We start from the raw sequence: 17,310 nt of genomic DNA, 5'->3' as shown, positions 1-17,310 counted from the left end.
TCCCATCATCATTTGTGAGTCTGTTGAACCACTCTTCACCAAGAGCCAGATACCAAGCTGAAAATGGCAGTTCATAAAAACATTACACTCTTGTCAGAACCCATTCAGGTGGGCCAAAGGCAAAATATCTCAACATAATGGTTGAGGTATTTTGCCTTTAATATACGAGGCCCGTCTTTTTATGGCTCTGCAAACTTGAGTGAAGGACTCATAATCAACAAGCATTGGCACAGCCAATAGGTCTTGCCTTTGGGACCTTTTACGTGTTTAGCCAGCACACAAGCTGCGAGTTGTGCAGAGAAGAGTTAAAAAAGCAGTGACAGTGACATACATCTTGCAAATTCTAAACGTACAGATGAGTCACAAAGCAAACACTCCCTGGGATCATGTCCAGAACTGCACAATAAAAGTTGGAATATGAGTGAAAGAAAGGTATGACTTTTAAGTGATGACGGTATACAAGTTGTAAATGGACATTTGGCTGAAAATGTTTCCTAAGCAGCAGGAGGAACTCTGTTTCACTAGCAAGTTGTAGTAAGTGCAAAGGTATACAGACTCCTACCCACCAGTAGTGAACCCTTCCACAACAGCCAGATATATGGAAAGAACATGATCAATACTGTGAAAAAGTCAAATACTAATTTAAAACAAATTTATATATTCACATCAGTGTACACATGATTACGCTTTTGTGTGCATTTGAGAGATCAGAGAGATGAAATAATGTGTATGGTATGGCAATAAAGTGGTTTCATGGATCAATGCGGCCATTAAAATAAAAAACATAATGAGGTAATCGATGTAACAAGACATAGATCTTTCTGTTAACCAACTCACAAGCTTCATTTTCACTGTATTTCCTTTATACAAAGTTTTCATAAACTGTTAATTTAAAATATAAGTAAGAACATTAGACTTGAAAACAAATAAAATAACACAGATGTTGACTAATCAATTTATCCAAAATGGAGCAATCTGAATAACACTGTGAAAAGCAGCACAAGAAAAGCCAATAGCAAATAGCTGCAGTAGAATGACATTCTCAGAGAACTATCTTTCAGGGATAGAAATTTAAACGAAAATCTCAGAATTGTACATCCATATAAACATTGCCTTTAATATTTAAACAACATGGTCTTTAAAATACTGTTTTAAAGAGAAAAACAGCCAGTAACCACAACAAAGTTTTCTTACCAGAAGTGCTTATCGGCATCCAGTAAGAATGAAAGTGCTATTGCATATTCTGTTTTCTTCAAGAGTGCTCTTCCTTTTTCATGATAACCCATAGCCAGCATGAGAGCCTAAAACCAAATGATGGCAAGGAAACATCCAAATTAACAATTAAGGAATAGGATTTATATGCTGCTCAGTGTTTTTCTGCCTGTTTTACAGACTGAACAAATAATAGGTTAGAATGTGTGCTGAAAGGTCTTTGCACATGTTATGTCTGTGTTATCAATGTATTTTCCATTTTGTCTTATGTCTGTGTTATCACTGTATTTTCCATTTTGTCTTCCATTCTCTCTAGCTCAAGCAGTTGCTAAATGTGAACATAGCCGCTCTCTCTCTTAATAGGCCCTACTGCCATAGCCAGCACAAATAATATTTATGCTAGTTTTAACATTACTGGATCAAGCTTACTATAATGTTACACTATCAGAATTAAGAAAACTGATGCAAATAAAAAAAGAAACATAAAATGCACCAGATTGCCATCAAGTCACATAAATGGCATCCTAACTATTTCTAGCGCCATTTCTGTCTGTCAGGCTGAACAATATGTTACATATTATTTACTTACAAAGAAAAACAACTAAAGGCAAGTTTGAAACAAACACCTGCAAAACTAAATTCCTAAGTTCAACAGGATCTAACTCCAGTAAAAAATACTTGAAGTAAGTGCCAAAGGTTTACAAATCAAAACAGTCTTCACAGGTTCAAGTTGTACACCGCACTTAGGCGCCTATTAGGATAGCAGACGGACCTGCGTCCGTCCGCCACCCCCGAGGTGGAGGGACCGTCCGCAGGGGCAGTGGCGGTCCCTCCGGTGGAATTAGAATGTGACCGCCACCCTGGCGGTCACATCCCCTATATTTAACATTGCGGCAGGTGCTGCTTTAAGCAGCACCCGCCGCAAAGTTAAATATGCATGCTGTGCATTTGCATGCACAAAGCGGCAGGCACCGCGCGGTGCCTGCGGCATTGTACATGCAAATGCAGGGGGGTACCATATATATCCCCCATGTGCACCCCCCACCCCCCCTCCACCCTGGGGGCCCGCAACGGGCCCCCAAAGAAAAGACCGTATGCCTTTCCATGGCGGCATTGCCGCCACGGAAAGGCATGTCCTGCAGCACATCCTAATATGGCTGGCGGTGTCTGATAGACACCGCCACCATATTAGAGCTTTTCCGCCATGGTCGGAAGCCGACTGCGGCGGAAAAGCGGCGGACGGTCTTCCCGTCCCTTGATGACCCCCCAGCCATCCTAATGTGGCGGGGGGTCTTTTCATTCACCGCAGCGGTGAATCAGCATCCTCCGGGCCGGGGGTGGCTTCCGCCGGCCCGGAGGATGCGGATTCACCGCAATCCTAATCGAGCCCTTAGTACAAATACTAATAGTACAATTTATGTCCTTCAATTATTTATTAGTGTGTTCCATCTTCCATCAATATAACATGCATAATTGTATTTTCTTTCATACAGTTGAAGGATGAATACAGAATTTTCCACAGTTGAATATGCTACTGAATAGGATTAAAATAATTCTGGAGACCAATGTGTTCACTTATGAAGGAATGTGGTATAAGTAGCAAGGTGGCTTTGTGATGGGCTCGAGGTTTGCCTCCCCTTAAGTTAACCTATTTATGGATTGTTTTACAGCGGCCCTCTCAAGGCTAGTACATAGAGTTTCTGGACAGATAAAATATTAGAGAAGGGCAGATTTATTGATGACACATACATGATTTGAACAGGCACCGAAATGGAGTATATAATAATAACAATAATAATAACAATATACAGTTTATAACACCACATGGCGAGATAATTACTTTTCTGGATGTGGAACTGTATTTAAACTGGGTGCAGAAGTAGGATTAATAACAAGACATCATGTAATCCAGAACTGATTGATAAAGGTGCATACCCTAAATGTCAAATCAGGTCTGTCCGATATGACAACGTTTAGAAGGCTTGGTAGTGAGTACTATCACTTTAAAACAGCGGTTTGTGACTTGGTGAAAATATTCCTCCAGAGAGGTGATCCTTATCGAGATATTATAGAAGCCAAGAAGAAGATTAACAATGTTAATAGGTAAATAACATCAAAACAAAAGTTAAAGATGACCAAAGAGGAATTTGATAAACATATGCTATTAGGTTTTTTACTAATTAAGGTGTGGGGCTTTACCTGTAAAGACTACTTTCAACTTACGTTCAGCACGGGTAAAAAAAGAAAAACAAGCATTGGAAATGCAATAGGTCTCGCAGCATTAGAGTTAGTGCTTTTAGAATTGTTTATGGGTTTTTTTGTAAATCTTTAGCATTTTTGTTTCCTGTAGCCAATGCTAAAGAATTAAAAAAAAAAGCCATAAACATTTCTAAAAGCTCTAACTCAAATGCTCCGAGACCTATTGCACTGTGTGAGGGTGAGGGGTTGAGGGTGAGTGAGGGTGAGTGAGGGTGAGGGTGGGTGAGGGTGAGTGAGGGTGAGTGAGGGGTTGAGGGTGAGTGAGGGTGAGGGGTTGAGGGTGAGTGAGGGTGAGTGAGGGTGAGGGTGGGTGAGGGTGAGTGAGGGTGAGTGAGGGTGAGTGAGGGGTTGAGGGTGAGTGAGGGTGAGGGGTTGAGGGTGAGTGAGAGTGAGTGAGGGTGAGGGTGAGTGAGGGTGAGAGTGAGTGAGGGTGAGTGAGGGTGAGTGAGGGTGAGGGGTTGAGGGAGGGTGAGTGTGGGTGAGGGTGAGTGAGGGTGAGTGAGGGTGAGGAGTTGAGGGTGAGTGAGGGTGAGGGTGAGTGAGGGTGAGGCTGCTACCACGTATCTACAAAGAGAACGCGGTATTGAATGTAAAGTCCCCAAGTGCTCTAGAAAAGACACCGGGGAGTGATCGGTGCTGTACCGTGCATGGACACTAATGCGCGGCACGTGGGGATTGGTGGTGGTGATTGAGAATGGGCAAGATAAGGAGTTGCGAATATGTGAAAACGGGGGGCAAAAAAGGAATTACTGTGATGCCAGGTGAAGACGTCTGAGCTAAGATAACGACTGTGGCGGGATGTCATGATGGCGAATAACGAGGGTGGGAGACTCGCAGGAGTGTGTGGCCGGTAGCGCGTGAGTATGGCAAGAAAACAATGTGAGCGCTAACCAAAGTATCCAGTGGCAACGGTCAGCCACGAGTGAGGATCAAGGGCGATAACCAAGAAGGATGTCTGGAAGGAGAATAATGTCAATTAGCGAGGTTCTACAGTACTGCTAGTGTTGGTGCGAGGGTGAGCGCTGGTACGGAGTGCATACCTTAAGGTCGCCGCGTTGAATTGGTAGTTGGTAGTAGGGGGCAAGGGCCCGGCAGTGGGCGGGTGGGGAGAAGAAGGCAGCTGCCCTTCCAGGCCGATGGGGAGCCTTACCAAGGTGGTTGGTAGGCGCTCTAAGAAAAGAACAAAACGGGGAGAAAAAAACGGGTTAGCTCAGCAGGGAGTGACCCAGGGGGCGTTTTCCGACTATGTGCAGTCACAAGAAAATGGCTTACCTTAGAATGGCTTGATAGCGGATTCCGTTAGCAGCATCGATGTGCTATCGAGTACCATGCGTGCTAGCTGGTACTGGAGTCCGCCGACGCAGCCCTCCTATATGTGGAGAAACATTGCGGGTGCCATTTTCGGGAGGTCACGTGGTGTGGGTAGAGAAGAGGGAGGAAGACTCATACCGCTTGGTGAGGTTAAACGGCCGCCATCTTGGGACGGTGTGGGAGGGGATGGAATCGCCAGGTGCTCAGTGTGTGAACTGCGCGCCCTTTTTGGACCGGTTTCAGAACGTGGTGCGGGAATAGAGAAAGTGGAATTGTCATGCACTGGGTGGAGTAAAAACAAAATACAGTGATTGTAAGGTTGGAGAAACCGGACATTACGGCCATCAGAGCAGAGAAAGTGTAAAACAATCTACAGTACAACAATTAGCATTAAGGGTGGAGACAATTAAGGAAAAAGGAAAACAGAGCTATATACAATTGTGAGTGAGAGACTCAGGACAGAGCGGGCGGGCAGAGAGAGTGAGGGGGCGGAGCGGGGTGTGGGAGGAGTGCGGGAACAGACGGGAGGGGAGGAGAGTAGGAGGAGGAGTAGGGGAGGCACGGCCTAGCGGCCGTGCAATCAAGTAGTGAGGGGGCGGGAGAGTAGGCAAGGCAGGCGGCTGGGGCCATGTGCACGCGCTTTAAAGCTCAATGCGCATGCGCATTGAGCTTAAAAGTCACGGGCACTGCAAGGAATCGCCACGATTCCTTGCAGTGCGGATAAAGAGTGGATAAGTGCCAATACTCTTGCTTGCTCGATGCGCATGCGCATCGACAGGCGAGACCTAAAAAGGTTATTGCAGATGGTGAATTGTTTTGCATAGCTCGATTCGTTTTTTATAATGGTATCCAATGTACATGTATATGTGCAACATGATGCAGCGTCGTAATTGGCTGGGATAGTCTGGGAGCCTCGGTGCTTCCTGTGCTGCCAATGACGAGTGAGAACAGAGGAGAGGCATGAGGCGGCAAAGGTACGTTCATTTTTTTTTTTTTTTAATCCCCCTGCCTCGCCACACCTGTTCTGAGGCCGCCACCACTGATCCCCCTCCCAGAAGTGATGCATCTGCCACCAGAGTCAGCTCTGGTTGGGGAAAGGAGGGGGGACTGCCACGGACTCAATCTCGGTTTGTCAGCCACCACTGGAGATCTTTTGCAGTTCCTGCCAAGATCTGTACCATGTCAGAGAGATTCCTCTGATGCTGCACTCACTGGAGACTTTTGGTCCCACTGCAGGGCCTGTATATGCCAATGAACATGAGGTACAAGCAGGGTGCAGGAGGTAATGAGCCAACAACAACCTCAGGGTTATTCTCTCTGAAATCCAGTCCATTGGTATCAGAGCCTGGACTCGTTTCTCTGGGGGACAGGCCCAAAACTATCCAGAACAGCTCTTATGAAAAGGAGCATAAAACAAAAAACAAAAAAGAGTCAGATGTGACTTTGGCACATTAATAGTGAACCCCAGCGAGTCCAGAAGGTTCGCCATACTCAGGAGGAATGAAATGACTGCCTGTGGTGAGCTTGCTTTCAAAATTCAATCATCAAGGTACTCAAGGTAGGGAAAGACTGGAACTCCTATCCTCTGCAGATGAGCTGCATCCACTGCCATCATTTCCTGGGGGGCACTGGTAAGGCAGAAGGGGAGCATAGCAAACTGAAAGTTCCCCTGGCCCACCATTAACCACAGTTAACGTCTGTGGGCAGGCAGGACTGGATGTATAAATAAGCATCGTGCAAATTTAACGCTACCTTCCAGTCTCCTGGGCCCCGGCCAACAGAATTTGCCCAATCGGGACCATCTTGAAGAGACTGAAAAGGAGCAGGTCTAGGATAGGATGAAGGCCGCCATCTTTGGACACCAGAAAGTAGCAGGAATAGCAACTGCAACCTACTTCTGATGCCAGAACCCTCTCTATGGGTCCCTTAGCCAAGAGAGCCAGCACTTCCTGACAGAGCAAGGAGGGGTGGTCCTCCATCATAAGTTGTAAGTTGGTGACATGGGTAGAAGAGCAGTCAAAAAGGGGAGAGAGTATCCCTTTTGGATGTTTTGAAAATCCCAACAGTCTGCTGTTACTGACCACCAGCCGGGGAGGTGATGGTGTATCCTCCCCCCTACTGGATGCCCATGATGGTCAGAGGGCAAACTTAGGGGGTGGGAGGTTACGGCTGCCCAGGGGGTGGTTGACTGGCATGGCCTTCTACTACCTATCTAATGTGGTCTATGGAACCTGCGTCCTTGGCAATGAAAAGGCTGGGAAGCCTGTTGGCCTTGGTCGGTGGGAGGGTATGGGCGTAGTTGGGGCCTGCTTCCATGGCCATGAAAAGGACAAAAGGGACTGGTGGTGATGAGGGGCCATAGACAAACTCAATGACCTAACCGTAGCTCTGTTGGCCATAAAGGGATCCAGCCCCTAGTCCGCCTTCTCTCCAAAAAGACGAGAGCCATCAAAGGGCATGTTCATTAGCGAGGCTTGGACATCTCCTGAAAAGCCAATGGTTCTCAACTATTGCTCTACTGAGCAAGTCGGTCGTGTCCAGTCCACATCATATGGTAAACTTTGCTGCATCTTTCCAGTCAGCAATAGCGTGGGAGAGTATGGCTCCTGCGTCCTCCAAGACCATTGGCAGCATTTGAGAAACCCCAGATCGTATGGTAAAATCAGACAAAAAGGCACACAGTGTTCACAGACCACAGTGCAGGCTGGAGGTGGAAGAAAACATTCTCTTGCCAACTGGATCCAGCCTCTTGGATTTTCTATCTGGTGGACGGGTAAGGAATGTGCAGGGGTTGTTCCTAGAAGTGGAGGCTTAGCCCACTAGCTCTCAGGGGTGGGTTGCTGGGTAAAGAAACTGTGGTCCCCAGGAGCGGGGGGGATGGCGGCATGCAATTGTCCTATGCACAGGAGTCCCTATGCAGGGCTTGTCCCAGGCCCTGAGTAGGATATTAGTAAGGGCTTCATTAAAGGAGGGCAACGGATCAGAGGGGGCGATTCCCGGCTAAAGCACCAATGACAAAATGTTTGTCTATACTGCCACAGAGGGTAGCTGAAGGTCTAAGACCTCAGCGGTCCTACGCACCACCATAGCGAAAGAGGCTCCCTTCTCTAGCCGTGGTAGGAGGAAAGACCAAGCCAGTGCCAGGTGAGGTGCCTTCGTCAGTTCCCCATAAAAGTTGTCCTCATTTAGTGGATGCTGGTATCCATAAGGGTCCTCAGGCCCCTCCCATTTGACTCCCTCTCCAGGCATGTCTAATGCAAAGGGCACTGGCTCCGATCCAGAAAGCATGGTTCCGGTCTAAGCTGGAACCAGCGTCAGATGAGGCCTGTCCAGCTCCGCTTCGGAGTCAGGAATGACAATGGGACTGGTGCCAACATGGGCTGCTGGCACTAGAGCGGGCGTAGAAAAAGTTCTAGCCGGCGGCTCCGCTCTGGATCCAGCATGGGCGCCATGGAGCTCGATTTGTGCTGGAGCAAACCCACCAGTGAGGATTTAGTAGGGGCCGCTAACAAGCATATGGTGCACAAAGGCGCACCAGAGGAGCCGGGCTGCCCAAATGTGAGGTGCATGGCCTCATAAAATTCATTAAGCTGGGTGGGGGCACTCCAGCACAAGGAAAGTCAGGGAAGTACGGAGCAAACCATGATAAGGCTCAGCCAAAGCTCTAAGCTTGGGTGCTGAAGCTCCTGCGCCTTGTCAGAAGACTTCGATGGGCACAGCGAAGTCTAAAACCCCTTCGGCTTCTTGTGTTTGTGGAACATACCCGACTTCCCAGACGACTTCGATGATGCTCGTTGGGTGTGGCTCCGTCAATGGACCAGGGATATTCCATGCGACTGAGAACTTGAGTGTTGCGGGATCAGCTGACATTGAGAAGCTTGAAAGATCGCTCCCTCACAGCCTCAGAGTTCATGGAGCTGCAGTCCTCACAAGTCTGGGTCATGGTCCCTCTGCAACCACCATAAACACATCAAGCATGGATCTGTAACAGACATCTGCCTGTGACAAACACCACATGGTTTGAAACCACCAGGTTTCTTAGGGGACATCCTGTCACCCCTGGAGATAAAATCTCTCAAAAAATGTGGTCACAAAACTTGAGAAAAAAGCCAGTCAAACAAGTTTAAGCTATTGGCATTGTAACTGACAATGCCTTTTATTTATGTTGGTAAAACAAAAACAACAATAAAAGGCATTGTTATTTGCAATGTCAATAGCTCAAAACAAGCATAACTGCGAGACCTATTGCATTGCAAATGCTTGTTGTTCGTAGGAATGGCTGCAGCCCACCCGCTACTTAAGAGCTCGCAAGGAGAAGGAAAGGGTTCTATTTTGTTCAAGTTAACACAAGGTCAGCCGGGCTGTACTCTAATCTGCTGCCTAGAATGCATTGCTGACTTGTACCAGGGCCAGTAACATTGTCCAAAAAGCTGATGAGTAGTTGTGAGAGTTTAGATGTCTATCATGTTTTTTTAATTGTGTGCAACAGAGAAAAGTGGAGTAAGAAATTAAGCGAGCAACACCAGGCTGGACACAAATGTGGTTGTTATAGCTGGTGAGCCACTGTTTGGCTTTTATCTAGCTCACGTCATGCCTATGCTCTCCACGGATTTGTGCTTCACACTGCATTCCTCCCTTCCCAAGAGAGACCTAACTTCACTTACACACTCTACCCTTTAAACATTTCAGAACTGTTTAAGTTACTAGTCCAACAGTAGTGTTACAATATATATATATTTTTTTTAAAAACCTTTATTGCACCTTACAGTTTTACACAGCTTCTGGCCTACAACCCAGGGGTCCGGCCGCAACACACTCACGACAATAGTATAACTACAGGATATCCCCGCATATCGGCCGCCATTTTTGGGGTTCGCAATACAGTGAAGGTACATAAGTCGCAGTAGCTTGCTGGTATATTTTAGTTTTGGTTTTCTGTTTTATAACAATGAATAACGTAATAAACAAAGAAACCACATTTAGGTCATCAAGTATTTGAAATAAATTTGCACTAACTGTGTCATGGAAGGTTCCCTTAAAGGATATCTGCACTTACACCCTTAGGGTCGGCCGCAGCCGCAAGTTCTGTGTATGGGTGTGGGTGCGAGGTTCGTCTGGGGCCTCGCCCTGTTAGCCCTTCCGCCCTCTCCCTCCAGACTCCGAGGCTCGCCCCCACTCTCAGCCTTCCACCCTCCCCTCCCTCCACCTCCAAGGTCTGCTATCCGTCCTCCCCCTCTTCATCTAATGTCATTGGGTCTTCTTCCTGTAAGGGTTCACAAATCTCCCCCCTGTACACGTTCCATGGGGTCCAGATCCTGTTCCATTTCCTTGGACAAGCCTGGCCAGCGTATACTGCCCTTTCCGTTATCATCAACCTGTCCATATTCATACACCATTGTGTTCTCGTTGGCACCTCCACCGCCCCCCACTTCTGCGCTATATCACGTTTGGCGATCATCATTCCTAGAGTAACCCATTGTTGGCCATGCCTGGACAAATCGTTGCGTCCCCATACATTCAGTATGCATTTTCGCGGCTCAGGGATCAGGGAGGTCCCCATAGTTTGAGATATTGTGCGCATTATACGCCTCCAATACTCCTGAATGCGTGGGCAATCCCATATAGTGTGGAAGAACGTACCCTCCTATCCACAGCCACGAAGACAGTACGGGTGTTGTGCACGTTGTATGAGGTGTAATATCGTTCTCGTATAGTATACTCTATGCAGAATTTTAAGCTGCACGAGTCGGAATTTAGCTGAGATGCCTACTTCCTTGGGCGACGCCAGTGCCTCATTCCATTCGTTTTCATCCATAACTTCTACGTCCCCCTCCCATTTGTCTTTCAGTTTAACCATGGGATCCGGCAAGTTGTTAATTAACTTACGGTATGTGAGTGATGTCGCTCGTTCTGGCATGAAGTCTGTAAGGAGGCGATCCTCAAGCGGGGAAGCCTCTGGTACCACCGCCTCAGGAGGGATAGCAGTAAGCAAAGCGTGCCGAATCTGAACATATCGGAACAATTCCCGTGATCCCAGCTCGTATTGCTCTTGCAGCCGGGCAAAGGGGATTACCGTGCCTCTTTCCCATAAGTCTCCCACCGTGGATATACCTATATTGTCCCAGTGGGAGAAGCCCTTGCTATGTCTTAGGTTTCCCAGGGCCCGGGAGTCCCATAGTGAAGTGAGTTTGGTTATTCTCCCTTTCCAACCTAGTTCCGCCAGCGTAGTGTGCCACAGCCATGCGGTAAGTCCCGTGGGCCCCACCAGTTTGCGCACCATTCGCTGGTCGTACAGAGGAGCCAATAGACTATTGGTTCCTAGCTGCGCCCTGTCCGACCGGAATGCCGGGTCATCCTGAGGAGCATGAATCCATTGATTTATAGGTTTCAACTGCGCTGTCCAGTAATACAATTTCAGATTCCGCAACGCATTCCCCCTGTCATACCATCCCCTGTGCATTTTAGCGAATAGATCTAACCAAGGCTCTCCCCACTGCTGAAAGAGGCCTTGCGCCACATCCGAGTTCAGATGCCATTCGTGATCTTTCATGCGCCGGCGGCTGAGTTCGTCCGCCCTGGCGTTCAGGGAACCTGCCAGGTGTTGAACCACCAGGGTCACGCCCTGATGTTCCAGCCACTGCCAGAGGCGCAGAGCCTCCTGGCATAGGGTCCCGACCCCACCCGCCCTGTTTGTTGCAGTACCACATGGCGGTGGTGTTGTCCGTGAACACCTGCACTACACTCCCTCGGACAGAGGGGAGGAATGTCTTCAGTGCAAGCCGGATCGCCCGCAGCTCCAGAAGGTTGATGTGGAGCCGGGACTCCGCCGGAGACCAGAGGCCTCTGATCTCCTCCTCTCCCATGTGGCCCCCCCAGCCCTGGAGGGAATCGTCCGTCACAACTACGTGCAGTGCCCTCCGAGATCAAGACATCGTCGGACAAGTTGCCCTGATGCTGGCCCCACTGAAACTTCAGGTCCCACTGCAGAGCCCGCATCAGCCACCTGGCGTGATGCACTAGAAGGATGCAGGAGGCCATCAGCCCCAGAAGCCGCAGCGTCAACCTGACCGAGACTCGGGATAACGGCTAGAAGATCGAAATTAGAGCCTGAATATCCCGAACCCGCTGTTCGGGAGGATAAACCCAAACTGCGCCGAGTCTAGAACCGCTCCGATGAAGAGGAGCTTCTGAAAGGGTCACAGGTGTGACTTCGGCACATTGACGGAGAACCCCAGCAGGTGAAGGAGGTCGGCCGTAGTCTGGAGGTGGCTGACGACTGTCTGGGGCGAGCCCGCCTTCAACAACCAGTCGTCGAGGTAGGGGAAGACTGAAACCCCTAACCTGCGCAGATGAGCTGCGACCACCGCCATCACTTTCGTGAACACGCGTGGGGTGCTGGTAAGGCCTAAGGGGAGCACGGTAAACTGAAAGTGCTCGTGGCCTACCGTGAACCGCATGTAACGCTGGTGGGCCGCCAGGACGGGGATATGAAAATAAGCGCCCTGCAAGTCCAACGCTACCAGTCTCCCGGGTCCAGGGCAGCTAAGACCTGAGCCAGTGTCAGCATCTTGAACTTCTCCTTCCGGAGGAAGCCGTTGACGTTCCGCAGGTCCAAGATAGGACGTAGGCCCCCTTTGCCCTTCTTGGGTACCAGAAAGTAGTGGGAGTAACAACCACACCCTACTTCTGGCCCAGGAACACGCTTGATGGCCCCCTTGGCCAAGAGGGCCGTAACTTCCTCTTGTAGAAGTTTCAAGTGATCCCCCGACACGTGGTGTTATTGCGGTGGCATGGCTGGAGATGACGCCTCGAAGGGGAGGGAGTAGCCCCTTCGGACGCTTTGCAGCACCCACCTGTCCGATGTGACAGTGCGCCAGTGGAGGTGGTGATGGCGAACCCTGCCCCCCACTGGCGTCACATGGGCCAGAAAGCTCGGACTAGGAGGGTTTTGACGCGGATGCTGCAGCGGTAGGTGTGGACTGGCCTCGCCGTTGTCCCCGACCGCCGCCACGGCAGTTTCCATGTCCGCCACCGCGCTGGATGGTAGTCTGCGGCCCGTGGCTGGCAGGACGTGTGGGTACGCCCCTTCCTTGGCCACAAAAGGAGCGAAAGGCAGCAGTTTGCTGGCGCGGGGCCGAGAGGCCCAAGGACTTGGCCGTAGCCCTGGAGTACTTAAAGCGCTCATGCGCATAGTCTGACTTGTCGCCAAAGAGGTGACGGACATCAAACGGCATGTCCATAAGGGTGTTTTGGACATCAGCCGAAAAGTTGGCTGACCTCAACCAGGCGTGGTGACGAATCGCCACCATCGTTGCCATCGCTCTGCCCAGTGAGTCCGTGGTATCCAGCCCACACCGGATGGAATACCGTGCCGCTTCTCGACCCTCCGCAAGGGCTTGGGTGAGTTTAGTCCGGGCCTCCTCCGACATTGTGGCAGCACGGCCGCGACCGTGTCCCACAGAGTGGGTGTAACGGCCCAAGAGGCACGCGGTGTTGACTGACCGCAACCCCAAACTCAGGGAGGAGAATACCTTTTCCCCGTAATGCTCATACCTCTTGGATTCCCGATCGGGGAGCCGTCGGCAATGCGGTCTGGGAGTTAGAGGCCTGGATGACCAGGCTCTCGGGGGTGGGGTGGGTGGACAGGAAGTAAGGGTTGCCCGGAGCCAGGCGGTGGCGCCTGGCCACGTTCCTATCTACAGGCGGACCTGTAGCGGGCTTGGACCAAGTCCCCAGAAGAACGTCTGACAAGGCCTCATTAAAAGGCAGCAGAGGCTCGGCGAGCTTGCCTGCGGTTTAAGGACCTCAGTTAGGAGGTTAGTCCTCACGGCCGCGACGGGGAGCTCAAGGCCCAAGGCCTTGGCAGCCCGCGTCAGCACCACACTATAGGCAGTCCCCTCCTCCGTAGCCACGGTAGGAGGAGAGACAAAACCAGTGTCGGACGAAGTGTCCAGACCACTGGCCTCCCCAAGCTCACCTGTCCAGTCCTGAGAAGACTGGCACTCACGTGCCAGAGGGTCATCGGACTCCTCCCAATCCTCCTCGTCACCCATCACCAGGTACTCCGGTTCAAAGGATGGGGCCTGGTCATAGAAGTAGAAATCACCAAGCGGCGTCGAATATGGCGCCGCTCCGACGCCGGACCCGAATCGAGGGTAGGACCGGGGACGGAGTCGTCCTGGGACGGTGCCAGGGGCGACACCCTGGGGGCCGGCGCCGGCGAGGTCGTGAGGTCGACCGGCGACGACCCGGATCCGGATCCGGCGGGCCTCTGCGGCTCGGGACCGAAGTCGCCGACGGCGTCGGGGCCGAAGCACCAGACGGCACTGGGGCCAAAGCACATGGCCTGCTTGGGGACCCAGCCGGGGCCGCTTGGCCCGAAGTCCCTGCGGAACCCGACGGAGGAGTGAGCGGCCTCATGGCCATGAGGAAGGCCTCTATCTCCTCAGGCGTCGAGTTTTGCCCAGGGACCGGCGGGTATGGAGCAGGCTGCGACGCCTGCGGCTCCGGCGGAGCCACGGGGGTGATGTCGCCTGAACCCCCGCCGCAGACGACGCCTACCGACCCGCAAGGGTACTGCTACGCAAAAGTTTGCGGATCCAGTCTGACGCCCGGGGATATTCTAAGGTAAGGAATCTAATACTAACCTGTTTCTTTCAGATAAGCCTTATTAATATGGAGAACCCCAACCACTGCATTAGGTTATGCACATATAATGGCCATCAGTATAGATTATATGGGACTCTTTCACCAGGCAAGACTCATTATGTTATGTAGCATTTATTGTACATTGATTCACACTACTGCATGATTTATTGCCAATGTGGATCGTGTGTGTGGGATGTAAATCAATCTGAAATCCTACGCTGGGGTGAGTAGCACTAAAAAATAATTAAATAATATAAATTAGTAAGAGGTATTTAAATTATTTGTTTAATTACTCAGAGACAGATACATCTAACGTCCTTAAACGTGCACGCACATTTTTTACACCCAGGGTTTGAACAATACCACAAACCTGCCTTCAAAGCACAGTTTCTCTTAGTACTTGTGCAGTGGAATCTGCAGATTTACACCGAGACAAATTCAGCAAATTACACTAGGGGTAGTCGGGTACTGGATCTCTCTCAATAATAGCTGCTCGATCCAAGTGGATCCTCTTCATTTCCTGCCCAATGATAGGGTAACAAAGCTGCACATAAACCTAGGCGTACTCTTTACAAACAAGCTCAGCTCGAGGCGACTTGTAGGCAATGCTTACCCCCTAAACAATAGAATGTTAATCGTGTAAACGGATAGTTCATTATTTACAGGCGACGCATATAAAAACTGGCAATGTCACAAAGGAAACAGAGATTAGTAAAGGGAACGTGCATCCCTTTGAAGTAATGAGTGTGAAAGGGCAGAAGGGTAAGGCATTCAGAGGAGCTGCTCCTGTGTCTCAGCGATAGAGCGCTTAATGCATGCCTTGAACTCAGTGAGTGAATTTTGCGATGGAGCGCTACATGCTTGCTTTGGGTCACTCAATGAATTATGTGATGATCGGGCGCTTTCTGTATCTGGCACACTGAATGAATTCTGCATGGAGCACTTTATACGTGCCTTTGGCCCACTGAATGTATTCTGCGATGGAGCGCTGTACGTGTGCCTAGGTCTCTCTGAATGAATTCTGCAATTCAGTGCTACATGCGCGCTTCAGGTTCACTCAATAAATTTTGCGATGGAGTGTCAGGTGCGCATGGGGGTGGTAAATAATGTGGCATATATGGAATACATCTTGTGGCGTTATCTACTTAGATATTTTAATGCACTGATGCACAAGGAATCTCAGTGCCATAGTACTACATTGTTTTTTTCAGTCATAAAACTAGGCATTCAGCAGCAGCCATTTAAAACTATTCAAAATGTTAATCTTGTTGCCTTCATGGAAGCACAGAACAGCTTTTTATTATCACTTCATTTTCTGCTTCCAATAGTAAAGATGATTGTGTAAAACGTTTACAGTTCTACACTAGGCCAAAAACAAGTCTAAACATAGAATTATTTCAGTTATCTCAGTTAGGTTTCCGGTTTAAACCGTGTTCCAAACGTTTTCCTTAACAAACAGCCCAGCAGAACAAGTATAGTAGATTTGTTATGTAGAAGTCTCAGTAACATGTACTTTAGTATTTTAAACATTAGACTTTAAAACGAGGTGCTCAAACATCTGCTTTTAGAACCGTGTCTATTGTGTGAACAGAAATTTGAGTGAATTGTGAAACAAAACCATTTAGAGTAAAGGAATATTTATTTCCCTTCTATTTATGGCATTTAAATATTTATGTGTATTGCTTGTATATAAAACAGCAATGAGTAAACTATGTGGGTGACAAGGTCTCCTCTCTAAATACAGTAACAGATGAAAGGTGACAGGAACATTCTGCCAAGTGCCCGGTGCAGCACCGTGCTACATATGCAGCCATTTTAATAACTTCTGATCTCGAAACATCCGTTTTGGTCGAAAACTGCAAGCTATGTACTGGAGAGTGAATTAAGTGTCAAGTACTGCAAGATAACCTGCTGGCCCACAGAGAGTAGTTTTTCCAGTAAGCCAGATAGCATCTTCCTTACATGGTACGGTTGTGGAAAGGGAGGGGTCCCGCGCTGTCTCTGGTCACAGATTTGGCAGACTTCTCGACCGGTCTTTTCAACCGTGTCTGGTGTGCAGGCTGCAGTTCCGGACCTCGAGTGCTTCAATACAGTACCGAGCAAAAGCCGTGAAGTAGAAGTCCGGCTGCGTGGACTATTGAAATTGGGGGTGAGGGGTTGTTGGTGTTAGGGTCTTGTTAGGTGTCACGCAAGTGTGCTCCTAGGAGTGAGTCTGGTACCTCTTATGAGTGACAAAAGGAGTGAATGTGTCCTCCGAGGTGTGAGACTCTACTTATTAAAGTGCGCTGCTATGTGGAGCCGCGCCTGGAGTGTGCACTGAGGTGAGCCCCGCACACAGGGCGTCAGGGCCATGGTTGTCTTATGTTATGGTCTTTCGACTGGGTGTGGGGAAGTGCGGGGGGGAAATCGCACAGGTACCCCTTGGAGAAGGCAGCAAGCATTGTACACACATGTACCTGCCCGCAGGGAGCTTGCACAGCTGTACAAACTGCCTTTTGTTGGTTGTCTCAGGGGGCGGGGGAGGCGCAATGTGGGCAGCAGTTTTTGCGACAAAGAGTCCAGACTCATTTGGAACAGCAAGACATCCAGGTCCGGGTTTTCAGCACCCAGATCCTCGGCTCCTGCTCCTCTAAATCTAGTGTTGGCAAAGCAGATGGACACCTCCCTGAGGCCTCCACATGGTTTCTCATGGGAAGTAATAGCTACACACCATGAAAAACAGCACCAAACCTCATGGAAACGAGTAAAAAAAAAAAAGCATTGGCCGTGCGGACGTAAAAGAAACGCTGCGCGGCCGCGCAATGAAAAAGAAAAACAAGCAACAAACATGAGCGCCTCGTGCGGCCGGGGGTGGGGAGGGGGCGAGGGGTTAGGGGGGGA

General features: G+C 49.5%; 1 protein-coding gene across 4 annotated transcripts in view; it reads right to left on the bottom strand.

Moving 5' to 3' along the window:
* NUB1 (negative regulator of ubiquitin like proteins 1) overlaps positions 1 to 17,310 on the bottom strand; it is a 398,514-nt gene that overhangs the window by 159,608 nt on the left and 221,596 nt on the right. For all 4 annotated transcript variants that reach the window (XM_086941460.1, XM_086941462.1, XM_086941461.1 and 1 more), the window contains one exon: positions 1,195 to 1,301. In XM_086941460.1, coding sequence (XP_086797586.1) covers positions 1,195 to 1,301 — 107 coding nt within the window. The remainder of the gene's footprint in view (positions 1 to 1,194; positions 1,302 to 17,310) is intronic.

Source organism: Lissotriton vulgaris, chromosome 10 (assembly GCF_964263255.1).
Source record: "Lissotriton vulgaris chromosome 10, aLisVul1.2, whole genome shotgun sequence".
Taxonomy (NCBI): Eukaryota; Metazoa; Chordata; class Amphibia; order Caudata; family Salamandridae; genus Lissotriton; species Lissotriton vulgaris.
This window is presented reverse-complemented; position numbering and strand designations above follow the sequence as displayed.